We start from the raw sequence: 18,752 nt of genomic DNA, 5'->3' as shown, positions 1-18,752 counted from the left end.
TAATATTACAGTAATTATGACGATGCTATCAAATGCTAATTCTGGTGCCAGAAAACAGAACGTTAGGAACTTACATATATAGTTCCTTGCGTATGCGCAATACAATATAAAAAATAGCATTTATTTGAGTAGTACATTACACTAAATTCATGTTCTTTCGACGGAATTCCTTCATTCGTTTCTTATTCCTCGCGACAATTTTCCAATACCTACTTTTTATTATATTTAAAATTATTCCATCTTCGCTATTGTTTTGGAATTTTCTAGTGCATTTTCTTCTTCCCACTGGGCCATTCAATGTATGGATCTTCTTGACCTATCTACCATCACAAATGCCGGCAATATGACCGACCCATTTCCACTTTAATTCCTTTGACGTTACGATGTCTTTTATGTTTGTACGCTGTGTTTGATGCGCAATAACTAAAGTCAAATACAAATACATATAATTTTCAGAAATGTTTAAGCAGATACAACCTTCTTCTCTATGACCTCATTTTTACCGTACATTTTTTTGCCGTACTAGCCATTAATACATTTAACTAGGCCTTCATAATTAAAGGCCATAGCGAAGACTTAAATTTTTGACGTAATATCAACTCTTTCCGCTTTTAGCACTGCCTAAAAAATGGTTACTAAAACGACGCAGGTATATCGGGGCTTAAAAACTATCATTTTAGTTTTGGTATAAAATTTCCTTAATAAATGTCGCTCAATAAGTATATCAGAAGTGGCGTCTCAGTGAGGCAGAATATTGAATTACACGCCATCACTGCAGGCATTAAGGTTTGCTGTAAAATATATTGCATTTTCCCGATTCTGGCTCCACTTCTCGTAGTATGGCGGAACAAATGTCTCATGTTTTCTAAGCGACGAGTGTATTTAACTAGAAAAAGCGTTTTTAAAATTAGTATTCATAAAACACTTTTTCTACTTTTTCACTTGTCTTTTTCATTAGTACATTATAAACCCATAGTACTACTGAAATCATTCTTTCTTTGTAAGTTGAAGAACTCTAGAAAGTTCTTCTTCTTCTAATGCCTCACCATTACTCGACCAACGTCAGTCTCTTGAAGCGTGTCTAGTCCTATGCCGAATGCAGCAACTCTTTCTCACTAACTAATGTTGCGAAGCCATAATTTTTTCCTTTTACCAACACGCCGTGGATTTTACCCATTATAATTATTAATAGGTGGTAGCGGTCATGGCGCAACATGTGGCCCAGTTACACAACTTTCCGTTGTTTAATGTTCTGCATCAGTTTTTTCGACATTCCAACTCGTTTAGGAACCCTCTGGTTAAGGACCTTTTAGATCCAGCCTATATTGATAATATATATATATATAATATAATCCTAGAGTTACTAGAAGTAAAAGTCTTCTTTACGTACCTACGGCTCGCTTATCTAATTCTTTTAATGATCCAGTGAATAAGCTATCTTGCTCTTACAACCTAACAACTAACATTGACAAAAATATTGATATATTTACAACTTAATTTATTTTTAGATTTCAGTTTGTATTTAGTTTTGGCACTTATTATTATTTTCTGTTTTTTATTTTGTGGTCGGTTGTTCCATTATAATTTATGTGTATGTGTGTATAATTTGTGAAGTCATATTTATCTTGTATAATTTTATGCATACTGAATTTTAGTACTATTAAATAAATAAATCACCTCAGATGAAACACTTGTTCATTGCACATCGGTTACTTCACTAATAATATTTCTTATAAATTTTAGTGGTTCCTATCTCGTTTCTAATATAACAATTAAGATACCACTCCCACCATAAGACCTGACTAAATATTAATAAAAATTACAAGAATTTATTAGTTGTAAAGTATATAGGAATTCGACTACGTTTTACATAGCCAGGTGGGCCATAGCCATGCATGGGCGCATCTACGCAGCGAGATGTTTGCCCTTGAAGAGTTCTGTGGCGGTGCAACAAATATCCATAATGTACTATATAGGTAAAATAAGAAAAGAAGAACACGTTGGGTGTTATAATTGTCTGTATTAAAAATAAAAACACAATCATACTTCATTAAAACTAAGCTTAATTTGTGTTCAAATATCATCTCCATAAGTCTTAACAACGTTACTATAATATTTACAAATATCTAAGTCATCTATTGTACAGAGAAGAAATATATCTAAAGATTTGTTATATTCTACGACAACACAACTTCTACGTTAAACTAATACATTTATAAGTTATACTCTCACTCTAGTATGGAGCTTATATCGTTTTTATTTACATTATTTTACATAATTCAATCTTCTAGTATAATCTACTATTAGGAAATCAATAAACCATATTGCTAACATAATTTAACCCTGCATTGTGATAGATCCATCCATAGTGCGGTGCTACATCAGTGTAGATGACATAATACTTTGGATTGCACAGTGTTTGACCATTGGAAATCCCACATTTTGAGAGGACGCCTCGTAGGAACCAACTCACTTTGTGGTCTGGTTGGACTATGGCGAAAGTTAAGCCTCCACCGCTATCACCTTGAAGAGGACTTGTACCTAAAAGGTTTACCAATTTATTTAGCAAGTAAGCTTAAATTAAACCTACCATAAACAATTATTTAATTACTATGCTAAATTATCCCGAATAATCACATAAAATTCGATGTTACATTTCAGTTATGCATTTGCCCATTATCTTGGAATTGTAAAAGTTATAGATGTGAGTATAAAATACAAAAAGAAATTAAATGAATAATTCTGAAAATTGCTGTGAATTGTATTTGTATTTGGATTTTCCAGTGCGCCTTATGACTCTGGATTGGCTTACTCAATAAATCGATTGTATTTGGAACAGAAGGCTATTGACACACTATGCTATTAAAAAACAGGTGAGTTACACAGAAATATATATTTTTCTGTTATGGTTGACATCGTTTTTGTGGGATGAGGCAGATGGCGCTACTATTTGGTGTAAGTCTCGGATTTCCGGAATTATGTTTTATCATTTGTCGTTACGAACAAAATGGCCGTCCGTGCCTGATGAACGCTGTGATATTGTGGAGATTCTTTGTTCACAATTTCAGGGTTCAACATGCGCTAATCTACTACTCTCACACTACTTGAACACGGGTTGAAAATTATGATATATTTGAATTAATAAGCAATCAGCAGGTTTGTATCGAATCAAGGATGTGCAGAAATGGATTTTCTTTTTCTGATTTTTTTTATAATAGGGTTGTGCCACAATTTTATTATCTATATATCTAGTTAAATACAATAAGGTGATATGAATCTCGCAAATGAAGTAATATATGAAACCAACCGGCATCTGGGTCGAGTCCAGCGCAGAATGTGAACTCGTTCAACAAACTTGTGTATAACTGGGGTGAATACGAAATGCATGTCGTGTCATTCTGCACCATTGTGTACGTTGACCTTAGCGTGTCTGATAATTGATTCTCCTCAGTTGTCCCGAAGCCCACCACCTGAAATCACATTTACTTGATTGATTGCCATTAGAACTTTAGTGATACCCAATTTATCGAACAAATACATTAAATATTTTTTTAAAGTGTAACTATGGCGCTTATTGTCTCCATATGTAAGTACCTTTTGTACCTTTGTAAGGGGCAACTAGAGTATTTTTTTTAATATTTTTAAGTAATTATGTACATATAAATGTATTTAAAAGTGAAAACATTGATTTTGATTAATTTATTCTATGATTTTTTTAGAACAGTTTACGAATGATTGCTGTAGACCGTCATTAACAAAATGTAACTCTTGAAATACAGTTTCACGCGGTGCGCAATGCTTCCAGCATTAGGAAATAGGTCTGACTATGCTGATTATTAAAATAATATTTTTAATATTTATTTTTATCTTCTTCTTTATCTATCTTCAGTAAATCTATTGGCTTATTTAAGTATAACAAATTATTGCTTTAGGAGATATTAAGACTGTCCAACAAACCAGAGAATTCATCAATAGGATCAATCAATAGGATCGTAACAAACATGCATTCTCGAACGCGTAAAGGGCACCTGTAAACTTACCACAGCCATTTCTCCATACAAACTGCTTTTGTCATACGAAGGGCCCCAAAGACATATCGGTTGCACATAATCAGTATATCTGAATGCATTCACTCGAATAATGGCCAAATCCGCAGTTGACTCCTCCGACTTATAAGCAGGATTCACTATTACATCAACGGCCTGAAAGAAGTAAATATCAAATATATTTAGTTTAATAGCATTTTATAAGCATTTTTTTATGTAAAAGAAGGCAAAAGGACAGAAGGCTCAAGTGACGTTAAGTGATACCGCCGGCCATAGACATTCTTAATATGCCTTTTTTGCGGCGCAGAATTGGTACGCTAGTTTCTTGAAGGAGCCTAAGTCGAATTGGTTAAAATACTTCAGTGGGCTAAAACTTCCTTATGAAACTCCTAGTCGTGGTAGGTTCTAGTATGGTTGTTTGATGACTATCATATTCTAAGGCATATTAAAAATATATGAAATATAAAAAATCAGGCGCAATGTTGCAAATTGCAAATGCAATCAACATCGTTATGGATGTTTTCATTGTGGCTTGTGTGATTATTTCCAGCAAACTTATATAACTGAATATCGTATTTATAACATTATAAAATATATATAATATTGTATAATTTTAACATTTATCATTATTTGTCGATAAAAGAATGGTGCTGCTCTTCCTCCGACCTAAATGGAGGATTTCACATCAGTTTAACCACTATCTGGACGGTCGGAAGGCCCAATGGGTCTAATGAAGTTGTATAGATCCTTAGCAGTAGGAAAATATTTTTGCGCGTCACTGTCATTTAGATATCTGAATCATTGTAATATGATAAAGGTTTTTATGTAAATCGTAAAAAAAGTGATACAAACGTTATGTAACTGTCTCCCGGGTTGATTGAATAATTTTAAATTGTCCACTCCTGCTTCAATTAGTAGACGACTGATATGTATGGGCAATGAGTTATAGAATAGACAATGCGCCGCTAAAAAAGAAATTAAGGGGTTATAAATAACATTCTTTAAGACAAATACATTGAGCCTGTAATCCGAAATTGATGTATAGCCTGGAGTTACTAATAGAAAGCTTATGTACGGTTCCTACGTTATCGTGGTGCTTTAAATAATAGGGGATTTTACTCTTACTCTATATCAACCACATGAATGGAATATAACTGAAATAATGAAACGTGAATTGCTATGTAACGAATGAAGTTATTAGTTGAAGAGAGTCCCTAGTCTGGCTATACTCTCGGGCGTAACTCTGATCACTACACTCTTTTCTTGAATTACCATTAGTCGTATTAGTTCGGAAATACTTCATTACATATATTTAATTTGGATAATATAGCATAATTTACTTTGGACATTAACAGACATATTAACTACTTACTTTATTTTTAAGTAAATCTCTTTTTATTTTGATATTATATGAAGGTTTCAAGATTTAAATTATAAAAATACGTAATATGGAATTATCAACAACACTTAATGATACCGGTAAGAACAGCAGTTCTCGATATTATATTTCCACCGCACTGGTATCTGGCGGTTATGGGAATGTTTTCCCTGATCAGCACAGCAACGTGCCAGGGCCAGTCGCCAGCTTTCGCGTCAGTCTTTATCGAACTTAGTTCGGCATTGTCGAGCGCTCGGCGCCCGCAAACTTGATGATAACTCTTGTCGTCTGGTTGTGTCACGTTGTAAGACTGAATGTTTAGTTCATTCTAAACAGGAAAATTTATTCATTAGGCGTATTAAGCTAATCTGATTTGTTATCATTGTATGAAATTAGGTTTGTTAATACATTTTTGTATTTTAATAATGTAATTTAGAATTGTTAATTTTTCTTGATAAAATTAGTAATGAGATTTATCAAGAGGAATTAACAATGCTAAAATATTTAGGAAGTGCGAAACTTAATATCTAAAGAAACATTTGAACGTTAATAAAGTTTATTAAATAAACTGGTGATTCTGTTTACATACTGTAATATTTAAATTTAAAATATACAATTCTGTATTTAACTAACAATTACAGCTTTGTTTAAGTGAAAAACTATTCCAAATATAAATGAACTTTCCATTGAATGTTATCATTATAATTAAATTAGCGAATAAGTCTTTGAAAAGATAGCATAGGGTGTAGTATTGCTTTTTTAATCTTTACAAAAGTTTAACTTTAAGTTTTGACTACATTACCTTCACAGCAGGATTGCACAATGTATAGTTATTTAATTTGACTGAGACTACATTTGGAACATCTGAATCTTCATCTATAACAGCTATGTAGAAAAAGTAATGAGGTGGAAGCACTCCCCGCGGCTTAAATAAGTAATTGTGCCAGTTGTTCCTTGCGTATACTGTACTGTTGTTTGAGGCCTGAAATTTTTAGTTACAATAAATTTTAAACGCTTCGCAAAATCACTGAAGCCACTAGGCCAACACTGCTCTTGTGTTGACCTAGTGGCTTCAGCGTGCGACTCTCATACCTGAGGTCGTATGTTCGATCCCCGGCTGTGCACAAATGGAGTTTCTTTCTATGTGCGCATTAACATTTGCTCGAGCGGTGAAGGAAAACATCGTGAGGAAACCTGGCTGATCACCTACTTGCCTATTAGATTTAAAAAATGATCATGAAACAGATTCAAAAATCTGAGGCCAAGACCTAAAGAGGTTGTAGCGCCACTGATTTATTTTATTTATTTTTATTTGTAATAATTTTTTTTTTACAAAAAGTTAACATTGTTTTCGGATTTAGCATTGAGTGATAGCATACGATTGAAGCGAACACTTGACTGTTTACTGATTATTTTTTGGACACAATTGACTGTTCTTTGTTTTGTCAGGCACAGAAGGTTGACCAACTAGCACCTAAATAATAAATTACCGGTGTTATCTCATGTAAAGTTCCTAAAGAATTAGATTTTTTTCCTATAATTATGTCATACTAAACTACAATTCAAAATATTTAAAATAAAAATTCCAGAAACTCGTTATTTTTACTTAAGCTCTGGAGCTACCTTAAGCACAAATTCAAAAAAGAAAATAAATATTGAAATAATTTATTTCTACCTACAGACGTATGTTAAGCATTATTAGAACCTACAAGGTATTACGGGATTGTATAAGGACCCGATACATCACAAAATTACATTTGGTTCTCTCGACAAGTCATTGATATCGTAAAATGATACTAAACTTGACCTATTGGCTTGATATTATATTTTTAGGGACTACGATGTTTTTATAATCAGATATAAGTTTTAATGAAGCAAAAATAATAATCCGTAACAAGAGACGTAGAAAACATTACAATTAAGTAGTTATTTGCACGTTTTTTTTTTAAATTTTATATTCACACCTATTCCCGTAGGAACTTAATCTCACCTTACTACAGTCATCCACTGTCATAATATCCCACGTGCATCCTTTATATTTAGTACTTTATTTTAGTTAGTATTTTAAGATACCGTACGTGCCTTTTAATAATGGCATAGTACATTTTGGCTAAAAAACTTTCAGTGATATCTCAGATTATCAAACACAGATTAAACTTTCCTAACGAGAAGCCACTGTATACAGATTGTAAATAAATGAAGGAAATTTTAAATAAACGCGTTTTAAATAACGTGATTCGTTTGATTGTGATTGACAAATATTCCTAGGCCAATCACACGGTCATCATGCCAATCAGGATCAAAAACAAAGCTATAATTTGGGCTTTCGCTTAACATAACACAACACCAAAAATTATCATAGTAAACGTGACTTACCCCAAAAATCCTTATAGGCTTATCAAAGGTGATTTCAATATTAGCATCAGTTATATTGGGATATAAACGGAAATTAATCGTCCCCTGCCACGATGTATTAGTTAATTTATCAAAATATAAGACTCCCAGACTGCATGGGTTATATCTTGTCAACATAGGTCCACGGATAGCTACAGAGTTCACGCTTATAGCGAAAAATGACAAAACAAAATACACAACTTCCATAATAAAGAAGCGATTGAACACTAAGTAACCTAACTAACTATTTTAAACAAAAATATACAGTATGTTTAAGTGCTTCAAACCACTTGCTTTGTTAAATTGCCTTGGTCACTCAAAGCGCGCTACTTTTATGTAGAAGTTTTCAGTGAATCACTTACATCTGTTATAATTAATTGGGTTAGATTTTTTTAACTAAAGTATGCCCCGATTCTGTGTGGGCTTCGTTACATCTCTTAAAATGTAGCAATTACAATAATATTGTGATCTTCTTGTTTAGCATACTTTAACCGGGGGAAAATTATAAATCTACTAACGTTATCTTATAATCAGTAACAAAAATAGAGGTTAGTAGACTTCACTGGAGACCGAAGAGCTGGCAGCTACGTCGGACAAAGAATTAGTGTAGCTGTGCAAAGTAGGAACGCTGCCAGTATCTTCGGAACCTTGCCTATGTGGACTCCTTTTAAAAATATATTATAGTTTTTACATTTTAAGGTTAGTTATTATATTACATAATTCTATACTATAGTTTCATTAGGAACTACTAACTATATTAATAGAAGATTTATGAATTTGTTGCTAGGCAAACATTCTAGGATATTTGACGAATTTCAAATTCGGATTATTCAGAACAAAGACACATCGATATGTGTCTGTGTGTATTTCGATAAATCTGTTTTTAAACAATAGAAGCGTGGTTTACTGTTGACTTGAATCACACCCAGACATAAGACACATTCTTCACTATTTCATTAAAAATATACAAACTGATGTTTCGTAACTTTATTATATTATTAAAATAGAGGTTCCAGCGATGACACAATACACATAATTTGACCTACTGACTTAACAGGTGTAAAGAAAAATGTTAGTCTTAAGGCTTTGTATAAAATAATGTGGTTTTATACTGGCAATTGTCTTTACATTTGTTTGTTTTTGTGAATCAACGCAAAAATATAAAAATATAACTATTTTGCCTAAGTCCACCAGTGCACTTACAAAAAACTTACCTGTGCCCAAGGCAAAATATTTATATATATATATATTACACCATAGATCTAGTCGGAAGCTAGAATCTTTCTTTTGAAACCAGTCTTTAAAAAATATTGCATTTCAATTATTAAAATAACGTGTAACAGTATTTCTGTAATACCAAATTGTGTTTAAGATCTTTGTTTCTCATTTCAAAAAAAAAATATTTACATGAGAAACTTAATATTAATATGTATATACACGTCGCCATTAGCCGTCTCAATTTAAGTCAATTGTGTTAACTCTAACATGCATCTTTACTGCCTTTTTGAATTTGTCAAACACACCAATATTGCGAATTTTAGATGGTAATTGAATTAATTATACCAAATTACCTCAAAGTAAATATATATATAACATTATATAATAAAACGTACATTAAATTTTTAATCATACTATGTAATTTGACCTCTGTCTTTTAGGATTTTATCATGTTTTGTTTTGTTGATTGATGAACTCAATGAAATGAAAATACCCAGAAATTATTTATGTAAACATAGTATTCTTTGTATTTCTCAGAATGAATATATATTTGTAAAAAAATTAAACATATTATTGTAATTTACATTATTATCGACAAATTCCTAAAAATCATGATGTTTATTCTGTCTGCCTTAGAATACGTATGTTCATATGATTAGGCTGTTTAGTCATGACAGAAGGTTATCAGTTCAGAATCCTGCTGTTCCTGACACACGTAGATTATAAAATGCTGGATTACACATGCTCACCGAGAAACAAAAATCCATCTTCATCGGTACAGAATTTAAACGCTCAACAGGGCATGCGTTAGATGCTAAGAGAACAGCCCTACAAAAAATGAGTAAAATTTAATTGTTTATATCCCACATTTTTGTTAATTTAATACTTTTCTCAATTAATTTAAAAACTCAAAAATAAAATTGATCCGGTTAAAAAATAAAGGTATTGCATTATTTTAGTATTGTCTTTTATTAACATAACTTTTACACATTTAAAGAAAATCATTTTTTTACGGATAATAGTTATGTTTAATTGTATTTAAACTTATAATTATTTAAACATAATTTTGAATTTAACCGACGTTTCGCGTCCTTTACAGCGTGCGTGGTCATGGTGACTGAAGACAAAGGTGTTAAATGTCAAAAAGTATCACAGCTGTAGAAAATGTTGTATTATCTGTATTTATTTTAATTGCATTATTTTGTCAAAGCATACCAGCCTTTGCCATTTAAAATTACACAGTTAAAATTTACGAAATACGTTTTAGAGTATTTCAAAATTTGTGTTTGTGAAAGGTGTAAGGAAATAGTCGGTATTTGAGTAGCTTGTGCCCGATTATAGATATTCATTAATATATATGTATTTGTTATTATTTAAACATATCCTTCCATAATCCAAAATGCATATAAATTTAATTAAGTAATTAAAATTTTAATTTTCTAGTGTAAATCAAGTTTTTTTTATCTGTCACTAGAAAAAAAACTGAATACTTGCGAATCCGTGTCAATGCGTATTAAACTAAAATCTGAAATTCCAATAGATTAATTATTATTAATCATTACCTAAAATATACCGTCAGCTTTTATGTTAAGGTTTGCGATATGAAATTTATGGCTAGGTACATCATCAAGGGAAACATTTATATTAGGAACACCTAAGGTCAGCATCTTATATTGAGATATACAGACTATATTTAATTCGTTAATGCAAGCGAAACCTATTTTATCTTTACGTATGACAGATTACCAGCACCGGTATCAATTAAAAGAGTCACAGGTTTATTATCTATGTAGCATATAGCAGATTTTCTTAAGGTAGGCCTTCATAATTTAAAGCGGAAATAGAAAAAGATTTAATATTCTTGTTGTTCCATTTCGACTAACGTTTATTTTTCTTAGAATGGTATTTTGAATTCGATTTAGTAGTAATATGAGATACAGCAGGTTTACAAGGTTCAGCGAATTTTTGAGAAACAGTGGATTTATAAGATTCAGCGATATTTTTAGATACAGTGGGGTTAGAAGATGTGGTGCGATTTTTAGATTCAGAGGGTTTTGGAGGTACATCGTTCTTATAAGATATAGTAGATTCAGTGAGATTCAAAGCTACCCTGTTTGTAGGTCTGTATAAAGCTATCTTCAAAATCTGTCTGTGTGCAAGCTTCTTTGCACTGCCTCCGATAGGCTGGTTTATTATGCAAGGATGTAGGCACAGTGCTTTGTAACATCGACTTGATTTTGGAGTTTCTGGAAGCATTGAATAGTCTGATGAGCTGGGTTCATCGAGTAAGAGCTGGAAGCGATTTCCAACGAGTCGGTCAGTTCGTTGGTCGCTTCTAAGTTTAAATGGCGGATTGGTGCAGGGAGACCATGTTTGTTCGTTGTATGCCCTCTTGCGTGATTCGTTTATTGAATGCCCAATATTTTTACAATAAGCACATGTTTTTGGAGAAAATCTAGGGTTTTTTAGGGTTAGGGTTCAGTTTAAACACAGTGTCACAGGACCGAATGTAACCGTATATTTTTTGTGTCTGTGAGATTGTTTGTGTCTAACATAGGAATTAGATTGATAAGTGTTGCAATATTTCCTGGCGATGCCATCATTATGTTTTCGGTCTTTATTGAGATGATGATGATTAAAAATGTAGAATGCGTGTGCAGTTAGATATGAATAATGTAATTAGATGAAATATAAAATATAGTAATACAAGATAAAATATATAAAACACAAAATATGGAAACAATAACAAAAACTTTATTTAAAATTATGTTAACAAAAACTAGCGTTCAAGTTGGAATATGGAATAGAAGTGCCTTTCAAAGGATCGGGACTTGATATATATGAGTAGGGATACATTAAGGGAACAAACTAATTAATCATAACTTATCACTACGTTAACAAATGGTTAACTTATACAAGGTAAAGGAATAGTAATTAGGTAAATAGAAATATTAATAATACAGTGTGCATTTTCCTGATTCCGGCTCCACTTCTCGTAGTATGGCGGAACAAATGTCTCATGTCTAAGCGATGAGTTTTTTTAACTAAAAAAGCGTTTTTAAAATTAGTATTTTTTTCACTTGTCTTTTTCATTAGTACATTATAAATCCATAGTGCTAATGAAATCTTTGTTTCTTTGTAAGTTAAAGAACTCTAGAAAGTTCTTCTTCTAATGCCTCACCGTTACTGGACCAATGTCAGTATCTTGAAGCGTGTCAAGTCCTGTAGCGGATGCAGCAACTCTTTCGCAGTTTCGATGTGTATATGTGTATAATTTGTGAAGTCATATTTATCTTGTATAATTTAGTGCATACTGCATTTTAGTACTATTAAATAAATAAATCACCTCAGATGAAAACACTTGTTCATTGAACATCGGTTACTTCACTAATAATATTTCTCATACATTTTAGTTCCTATCTCATTTCTAATATAACAATTAAGATACCACTCCCACCATAAGACCTGACTAAATGTAAATAAAAATTACAAGAATTTATTAGTTTTTATTATAAAGTATATAGGAATTCGGCTATTTAAATAGTTAAAGCTTCGCCCTATATACGTTTTACATAGCCAGGTGGGCCATAGCCTTGCATGGGCGCATCTACGCAGCGAGATGTATCCCCTTGAAGAGTTCTGTGACGGTGCAACCAATATCCATAATGTACTTATATACGTAAAATTGAAAAGAAGAACACGTGAATTGGGTTTTATAATTGTATGTATTAATAATAAAAACACAATGATACTTCATTAAAACTAAGCTTAAATTTGTGTTCAAATATCATCTCCATAAGTCTTAACAACGTTACTAGGTATATTTACAAATATCATTGTCATCTATTGTACAAACAAGAAATATATCTAAAGATTTGTTATATTCTATGAAAACATAACTTCTACGTTAAACTAAGACAGACAAATTTATATATACTCTCACTCTACTACGGAGCTTATATTGTTTTTATTTACATTATTTTACATAATTCAATCTTCTAGTATAATCTACTGGTAGCAAATCAATAAACTATATTGCTAAAATAATTTAACCCTGCGTTGTGATAGATCCAGCCATAGTGCGGTCCAACATCATTGTATATGCTGTAAAAATTTGGATTGCACCGTGTTTCACCTATGAAAGCCGCACAGCTTGAGATGACGCCTCGTAGGAACCAACTCACTTTGTGGTCTGGTTGGACTATGGCCACAGTTAGGCCTCCACCGCTATCACCTCGAGAAATTGTACCTAAAATGTTATTTGTTAAATGATATATTTTAATTAATAAGCAATCAGCAGGGTTATCGAATCAAAGATGTGCAGAAATGGATTTTCTTTTTCTGAGCGTGAACACTAGTTTAATCGTCATTGTCATCCTCAAACCCTAGATTTCTTTATAATAGGGTTGCGCACAATTTAATTCTATACTTAAGTACAATTAGGTGATATGAATCTCGCAAATGAAGTAATATATGAAACCAACCGGGATTTGGGTCGAGACCAGCGCAGAATGTGAACTCGTTTAACAAACTTGTGTAAAACTGTGGTTGAGACGAAATGCATGTCGTGTCATTCTGCACCATTGTGTCCGTTGACCTTAGCGTGTCAGATAATTGATTCTCCTCAGTTGTCCCGAAGCCCACCACCTGAAATCAGATTTACTTGATTGATTGCCATTAGAACTTTAGTGATTCCCAATTTAAGGAAAACCGAGACGTCTTAGACACAAAAAGTCGACAACGTGTGCCAGGCACAGAACTGATCACCTACTTTTTTTTGGCTAGACGGAAAAAAATAAGACGAAAAGTTGTAACGGCGAAGCCAGCGACATCTCTATGATGGAACGGAACTTTAAATCTTCAGATTTGTTGTCAAAATGAAACACAATAATTTAATACAATTTTAGGCACTCTAATAACTAAAATTGAGCCTACTGAGTAATATTACGTTCTATTTTAATAAATATATTATTATTACTTAAAAAAAACTAAATATTATTACAATTCCTTCACTAATTAATCGAAAGAAACTTCGTTCCATCCGGGTGTCACTTGAAACTTCTCAAGTTTTTTGTTTTTATCTACGTATATGAAATGTATATAAAATATTGAAAACTATTTTAAAGGAGTAACTATGGAGTTTATTGTCCCTTCTGCTTCATATGAAAGTACCTTTTGGAAGGGGCAACTAGAGTAAGTTTGTACATAAAGATAATTTAAAAGGAAAAATGTGTGTATTTAGAATGGTTTACGCATGATTGCTGTAGAACGTAATTAAATAAAAGCATCTCTCTCATTGAAATCCAGTTTCACGCACTATTGAAGCATTGGGAAATGGGACTGGCTATGGTGATTATTAAAATATTATTTTTAATAGTTTTTTTATCTTCTTCTTTATCTATCCTCCAGTAAGTCAATTGGCTTATTTTTGTATTAATTTTATTATTCTTGTAAAAAATAATAAAACTGCCCAACAAACAAGAGAATTCACAATAGGATCGTAACAAACATGCGTTCTCGAACGCGTAAAGGGTAGGTACTTGTAAACTTACCACAGCTATTCGTCCATACAAATCACTTTTGTCATACGAAGGACCCCAAAGACATATCGGTTGCACATAATCAGTATATCTGAATGCATTCACTCGAATAATGGCCAAATCCGCAGTTGCCACCTCCGACTTATAACCAGGGTTCACTATTACATTGACGGCCTGAAAGAAGTATTACTCAAACTCAAAATATCTTTATTCATATAGGTAAACATGTACACTTATGAACGTCAAAAAAACAAATTAAATTTACATTTACAACCAGTTCGCAAGTCAAGGGCGTAGAGCGAGTAAGTAGAACTGGCAAGAAACTTTCCGCCACTCTTTTCAATCGCCAAGTTTTTAATACAAATTGTTTGAACTGGAGCAAATCAATCCCAAGGTTTAGGATCATTTAAGTATTCGTCACATTTATAAAAGGCTTTATTAATTAATTTACTTTTTCACTTGGGAGTTTGTTGTAAAAACGAATACAATTTCCATATAAGGAGTGGTTTATCTTCTGGAGCCTGGTTGGTCGCACACTCAAATTAGTTCTATTACGCGTATTATACTGGTGAAAGTCACCATTTGTTTTAAAATCGTTTAAGTTTTAAAACAAATGGTGTCTTTCACCAGCAATAGAAACATATATATTTAGTTTAATAGCATTTTATAAGTATTTTTAAATGTAAAAGGATGCAAATAGACAGAATATGGACACTCACATAGCCTAAAGGCTCGCTAATGTATTGACGGCCCTATTAATAATAATTGATACGCTCTTTACTTGAAGGACCCCAAGTGGAATTGGTTTAAAATACTTCAGTGGGCAACTGCCTGAAGACACTATCAGTTGTGGTAGGTTCTAGTGTGGTTGTTTAATAACTATTATGTTCTAAGGTACCTCATACATATTTAGTTTTAAACTATTCTTGTAACCCTAGTACAAATAATTATTTCGCTTGTATTAGTTGATTAATTATTAATTAGATGCTTGTGTGATTATTTCCAGTGAACTGATATAACTGAATATCGTATGTTTTATTTATTTTTAACATTAGTCACTATTTGTCGAGAAAAGAAGCTCTTCCTCTGACCTTTTAAGTCTTGTATGTAAATCGTAAAAAAAGTGGTACTAACATTATGTAATTGTACCCCGGATTGATTTAATAATTTTAAATTCTCCACTCCTGCTCCAATTATTATAAGACTGCTAGGTAGGGGCAATGAGTTATTGATTACACAATGCGCCGCTAGAAAAGAAATTAAGTGGGTTAAAAATAAAATTCTTTAACGCAAGTACATTGAGCCTGCAATCCAAATTAATGTATTATGACTGGAGTTTAACATGTACTTATATTTTAATTATTTTACTTTAGACATGAACAAACATGTTAACTACGTACATTACTTTTAAGTAAATCGCTTTTTATTTTCATCATATTTGAAGGTTTCAAGATTTAAATTTAATTAATATTAATACGTAATATGGAATTATCAACAACACTTTATGAGTGTACCTGTAAGAACAGCCGTTCTCGATATTATATTTCCACCGCACTGGTATCTGGTGGTTATGAGAATGTTTTCCCTCATCAGGACAACCACGTGCCAGGGCCAGTCGCCAGCTTTCGCGTCAGTCCTCATTGAACTAAGTTCGGCATTGTGGAGCGCTCGGCGCCCGCAAACATGATGATAACTCTTGTCGTCTGGTTGAGTCACGTTGTAAGACTGAATGTTTAGTTCATTCTAAACAGGAAAATTTATTAATTAGGCGTATAAGATAGATAATGTATGAAATTAGGTTTGTTAATACAATTTTGTATTTTAACAATGTAATTTAGAATTGTTTATTTTTCTTGATAAAATTAGTAACGAGATTTATCAAGAATAATTAACAATGCTAAAATACTTAGGAAATGCGAAACTTAATATCTAAAGAAACATTTCAACGTTTCAACTTTATAAGAAATATGCGGTCATTATATTAATAAAGTTTATAGAATAAACTGGTGACTCTGTATACAAACTTTAATCTTTTAATTTAAAATAACTTTGTTTAAGTGAAAAACTATTCCAAATATAAATGAACTTTCTATTGAATGTTATCATTATAATTAAATTAGCGAATAAGTCTTTGAAAAGATAGCATAGGATGTAGTATTGCTTTTTTAATCTTTACAAAAGTTTAACTTTAAGTTTTGACTACATTACCTTCACAGCAGGATTGCACAATGTATAGTTATTTAATTTGACTGAGACTACATTTGGGACATTTGAAACCTCATCTATAACAGCTATGTAGAAAAAGTAATGACGTGGAGGCACTCCCCGCGGCTTAAATAAGAAACTGTGCCGGTTGTTCCTTGTGTATATTGTACTGTTGTTTGAGGCCTGAAATTTTTAGTTACAATAAATTTTAAACGCTTCGCAAAAATTTTAATCGTTATTGGTAGTATCAATTTTTTTTTAACAAAAATATATTATTTAAATTCAGAATTAAGCGTAATATTGTTTTCGGATTTAGCATTGAGTGTTTGCCTACGGTTGAAGCGAACACTTCACTGTTTACTGAATATTATTTTTTTCTATGGAAACAATTCTCTGTTCTTTGGTTTGTCAGGTACAGAAGGTTGACCAACTTGCGCCTAAATAATAAATTACCGGTGTTTTCTCATGTAAAGTTCCTAAAGAATTAGATTTCTCCCAATACTTGTGTCTTACAAAACTCCAGAATTTAAAAATAGAAATTCCAGAAACTAATTAATTTTCCTTAAGTTCTGGAGCTGCCCGTTAAGCACATTCAAAAAAGGAAATAAATATTGAAACAATATCTTTGTACCTATATATGTATGTTAAGCATTTTTATAACCTACAAGGTATTACGGGATCGTATTAGGATAAGTCATTGATATCAAAAAATGATACTGAGCTTGACCTGTCGCTGTGACCTTTCTAATGTATTATATTATTATACTATGATGTTTTTATATTCAGATATTAGTTTAAATTAAGCATAAATAATATATCCGTGATTTAGTTATTTGCATGTTTTTTTTTATATTTTATATTAAGCATATATTTTTTTGTACAACAACAATGCCATTGTACATTTTAGATCAAAAATATTCGGTGATATCTCAGATTGTCGAACACAGTTTAAACTTCCCAAAGGAGAAGCCACAGGATACAGATCTTAAATAAGTGAAGGGAATTTTTAAATAAAAAAAACGCATTTTAAATAGCGTGATTCGCTTGATTGTGATTGGCGAATAGTCCCAGTCCAATCACACGGTCGTCGGGCCAATCAGAATCAAAAATAAAGCTATCATTTGGGCTTTCGCTTAACATTACACAACACCAAAAATTATCATAGTAAACGTGACTTACCCTAAAAATCCTTATAGGCTTATCAAAGGTGATTTCAATATTAGCATCAGTTATATTGGGATATAAACGGTAATTAATCGTCCCCTGCCACGATGTATTAGTTAATTTATCAAAATATAAGACTCCCAGACTGCATGGGTTATATCTTGTCAACATAGGTCCACGGATAGCTATAGAGTTCACGCTTATAGCGAAAAATGACAAAACAAAATACACAACTTCCATATTAAACAAGCGATTGAACACTAACTAAACTATTTTAAACAAAAATATACAGTATGTTTACTCAAAAGTGCTTAAAACCACTTGCTTTGTTAAATTGGCGTGGTCACTCAAAGCGCGCTACTTTTATGTAAAAGTTATAAGTGAATCATATACATCTATTATAATTAATTGTTTGGGCTTCATTACGTCTCTTAAAATGTAGCAATTACAATCATATTGTGATCTTCTTGTTTAGCATATGTTAACCGGGGGAAGATTATAAATCTATGACTTCACTGGAGACCGAAGAGGCAGTTACCTCGGACAAAGAATTAGTCTAGCTATTCAATATAGACAAAAAAGACCTTCTCTACTATTACATTAAAAATATACAAACTGATGTTTCGTAACTTTATTATATTATTAAAATTTAGGTTCCAGCGATGACGCAATACATGTACTTCGCCCTACTGATTTAACAGGTGTAAAGAAAAATTTTAATCTTAAGTAAGGCTTTGTATAAAACAATGTGGGTCTCATACTGACAATTGTCTTAACATTTGTTGGATTTTATGAATCAACGCAAAA

General features: G+C 32.1%; 2 protein-coding genes across 2 annotated transcripts; both read right to left on the bottom strand.

The window, feature by feature from the left end:
- Nucleotides 1-2,008: 2,008 nt before the first annotated feature.
- Nucleotides 2,009-8,107, bottom strand: LOC111004182 (clotting factor B). Its single transcript, XM_022275073.2, has 7 exons — nt 7,801-8,107; nt 6,227-6,406; nt 5,524-5,752; nt 4,899-5,011; nt 4,041-4,202; nt 3,308-3,470; nt 2,009-2,541 (listed from the first exon to the last, which is right to left on the bottom strand). The coding sequence occupies exons 1-7, from the start codon at nt 8,023-8,025 to the stop codon at nt 2,312-2,314; spliced, it is 1,302 nt and encodes a 433-aa protein (XP_022130765.2). The 5' UTR covers nt 8,026-8,107; the 3' UTR covers nt 2,009-2,311.
- Nucleotides 8,108-11,865: 3,758 nt separating this feature from the next.
- LOC111004183 (serine protease 41-like) lies at nt 11,866-18,191 on the bottom strand. Its single transcript, XM_022275074.2, has 7 exons — nt 17,961-18,191; nt 16,785-16,964; nt 16,091-16,319; nt 15,711-15,823; nt 14,589-14,750; nt 13,521-13,683; nt 11,866-13,285 (listed from the first exon to the last, which is right to left on the bottom strand). The coding sequence occupies exons 1-7, from the start codon at nt 18,183-18,185 to the stop codon at nt 13,059-13,061; spliced, it is 1,299 nt and encodes a 432-aa protein (XP_022130766.2). The 5' UTR covers nt 18,186-18,191; the 3' UTR covers nt 11,866-13,058.
- Nucleotides 18,192-18,752: the final 561 nt, after the last annotated feature.

The sequence above is a fragment of the Pieris rapae genome, chromosome 7, assembly GCF_905147795.1.
Source record: "Pieris rapae chromosome 7, ilPieRapa1.1, whole genome shotgun sequence".
NCBI lineage: Eukaryota > Metazoa > Arthropoda > Insecta > Lepidoptera > Pieridae > Pieris > Pieris rapae.
The sequence above is the reverse complement of the archived record's forward strand: the minus strand, read 5'-3'. Positions and strand labels throughout refer to the sequence as shown.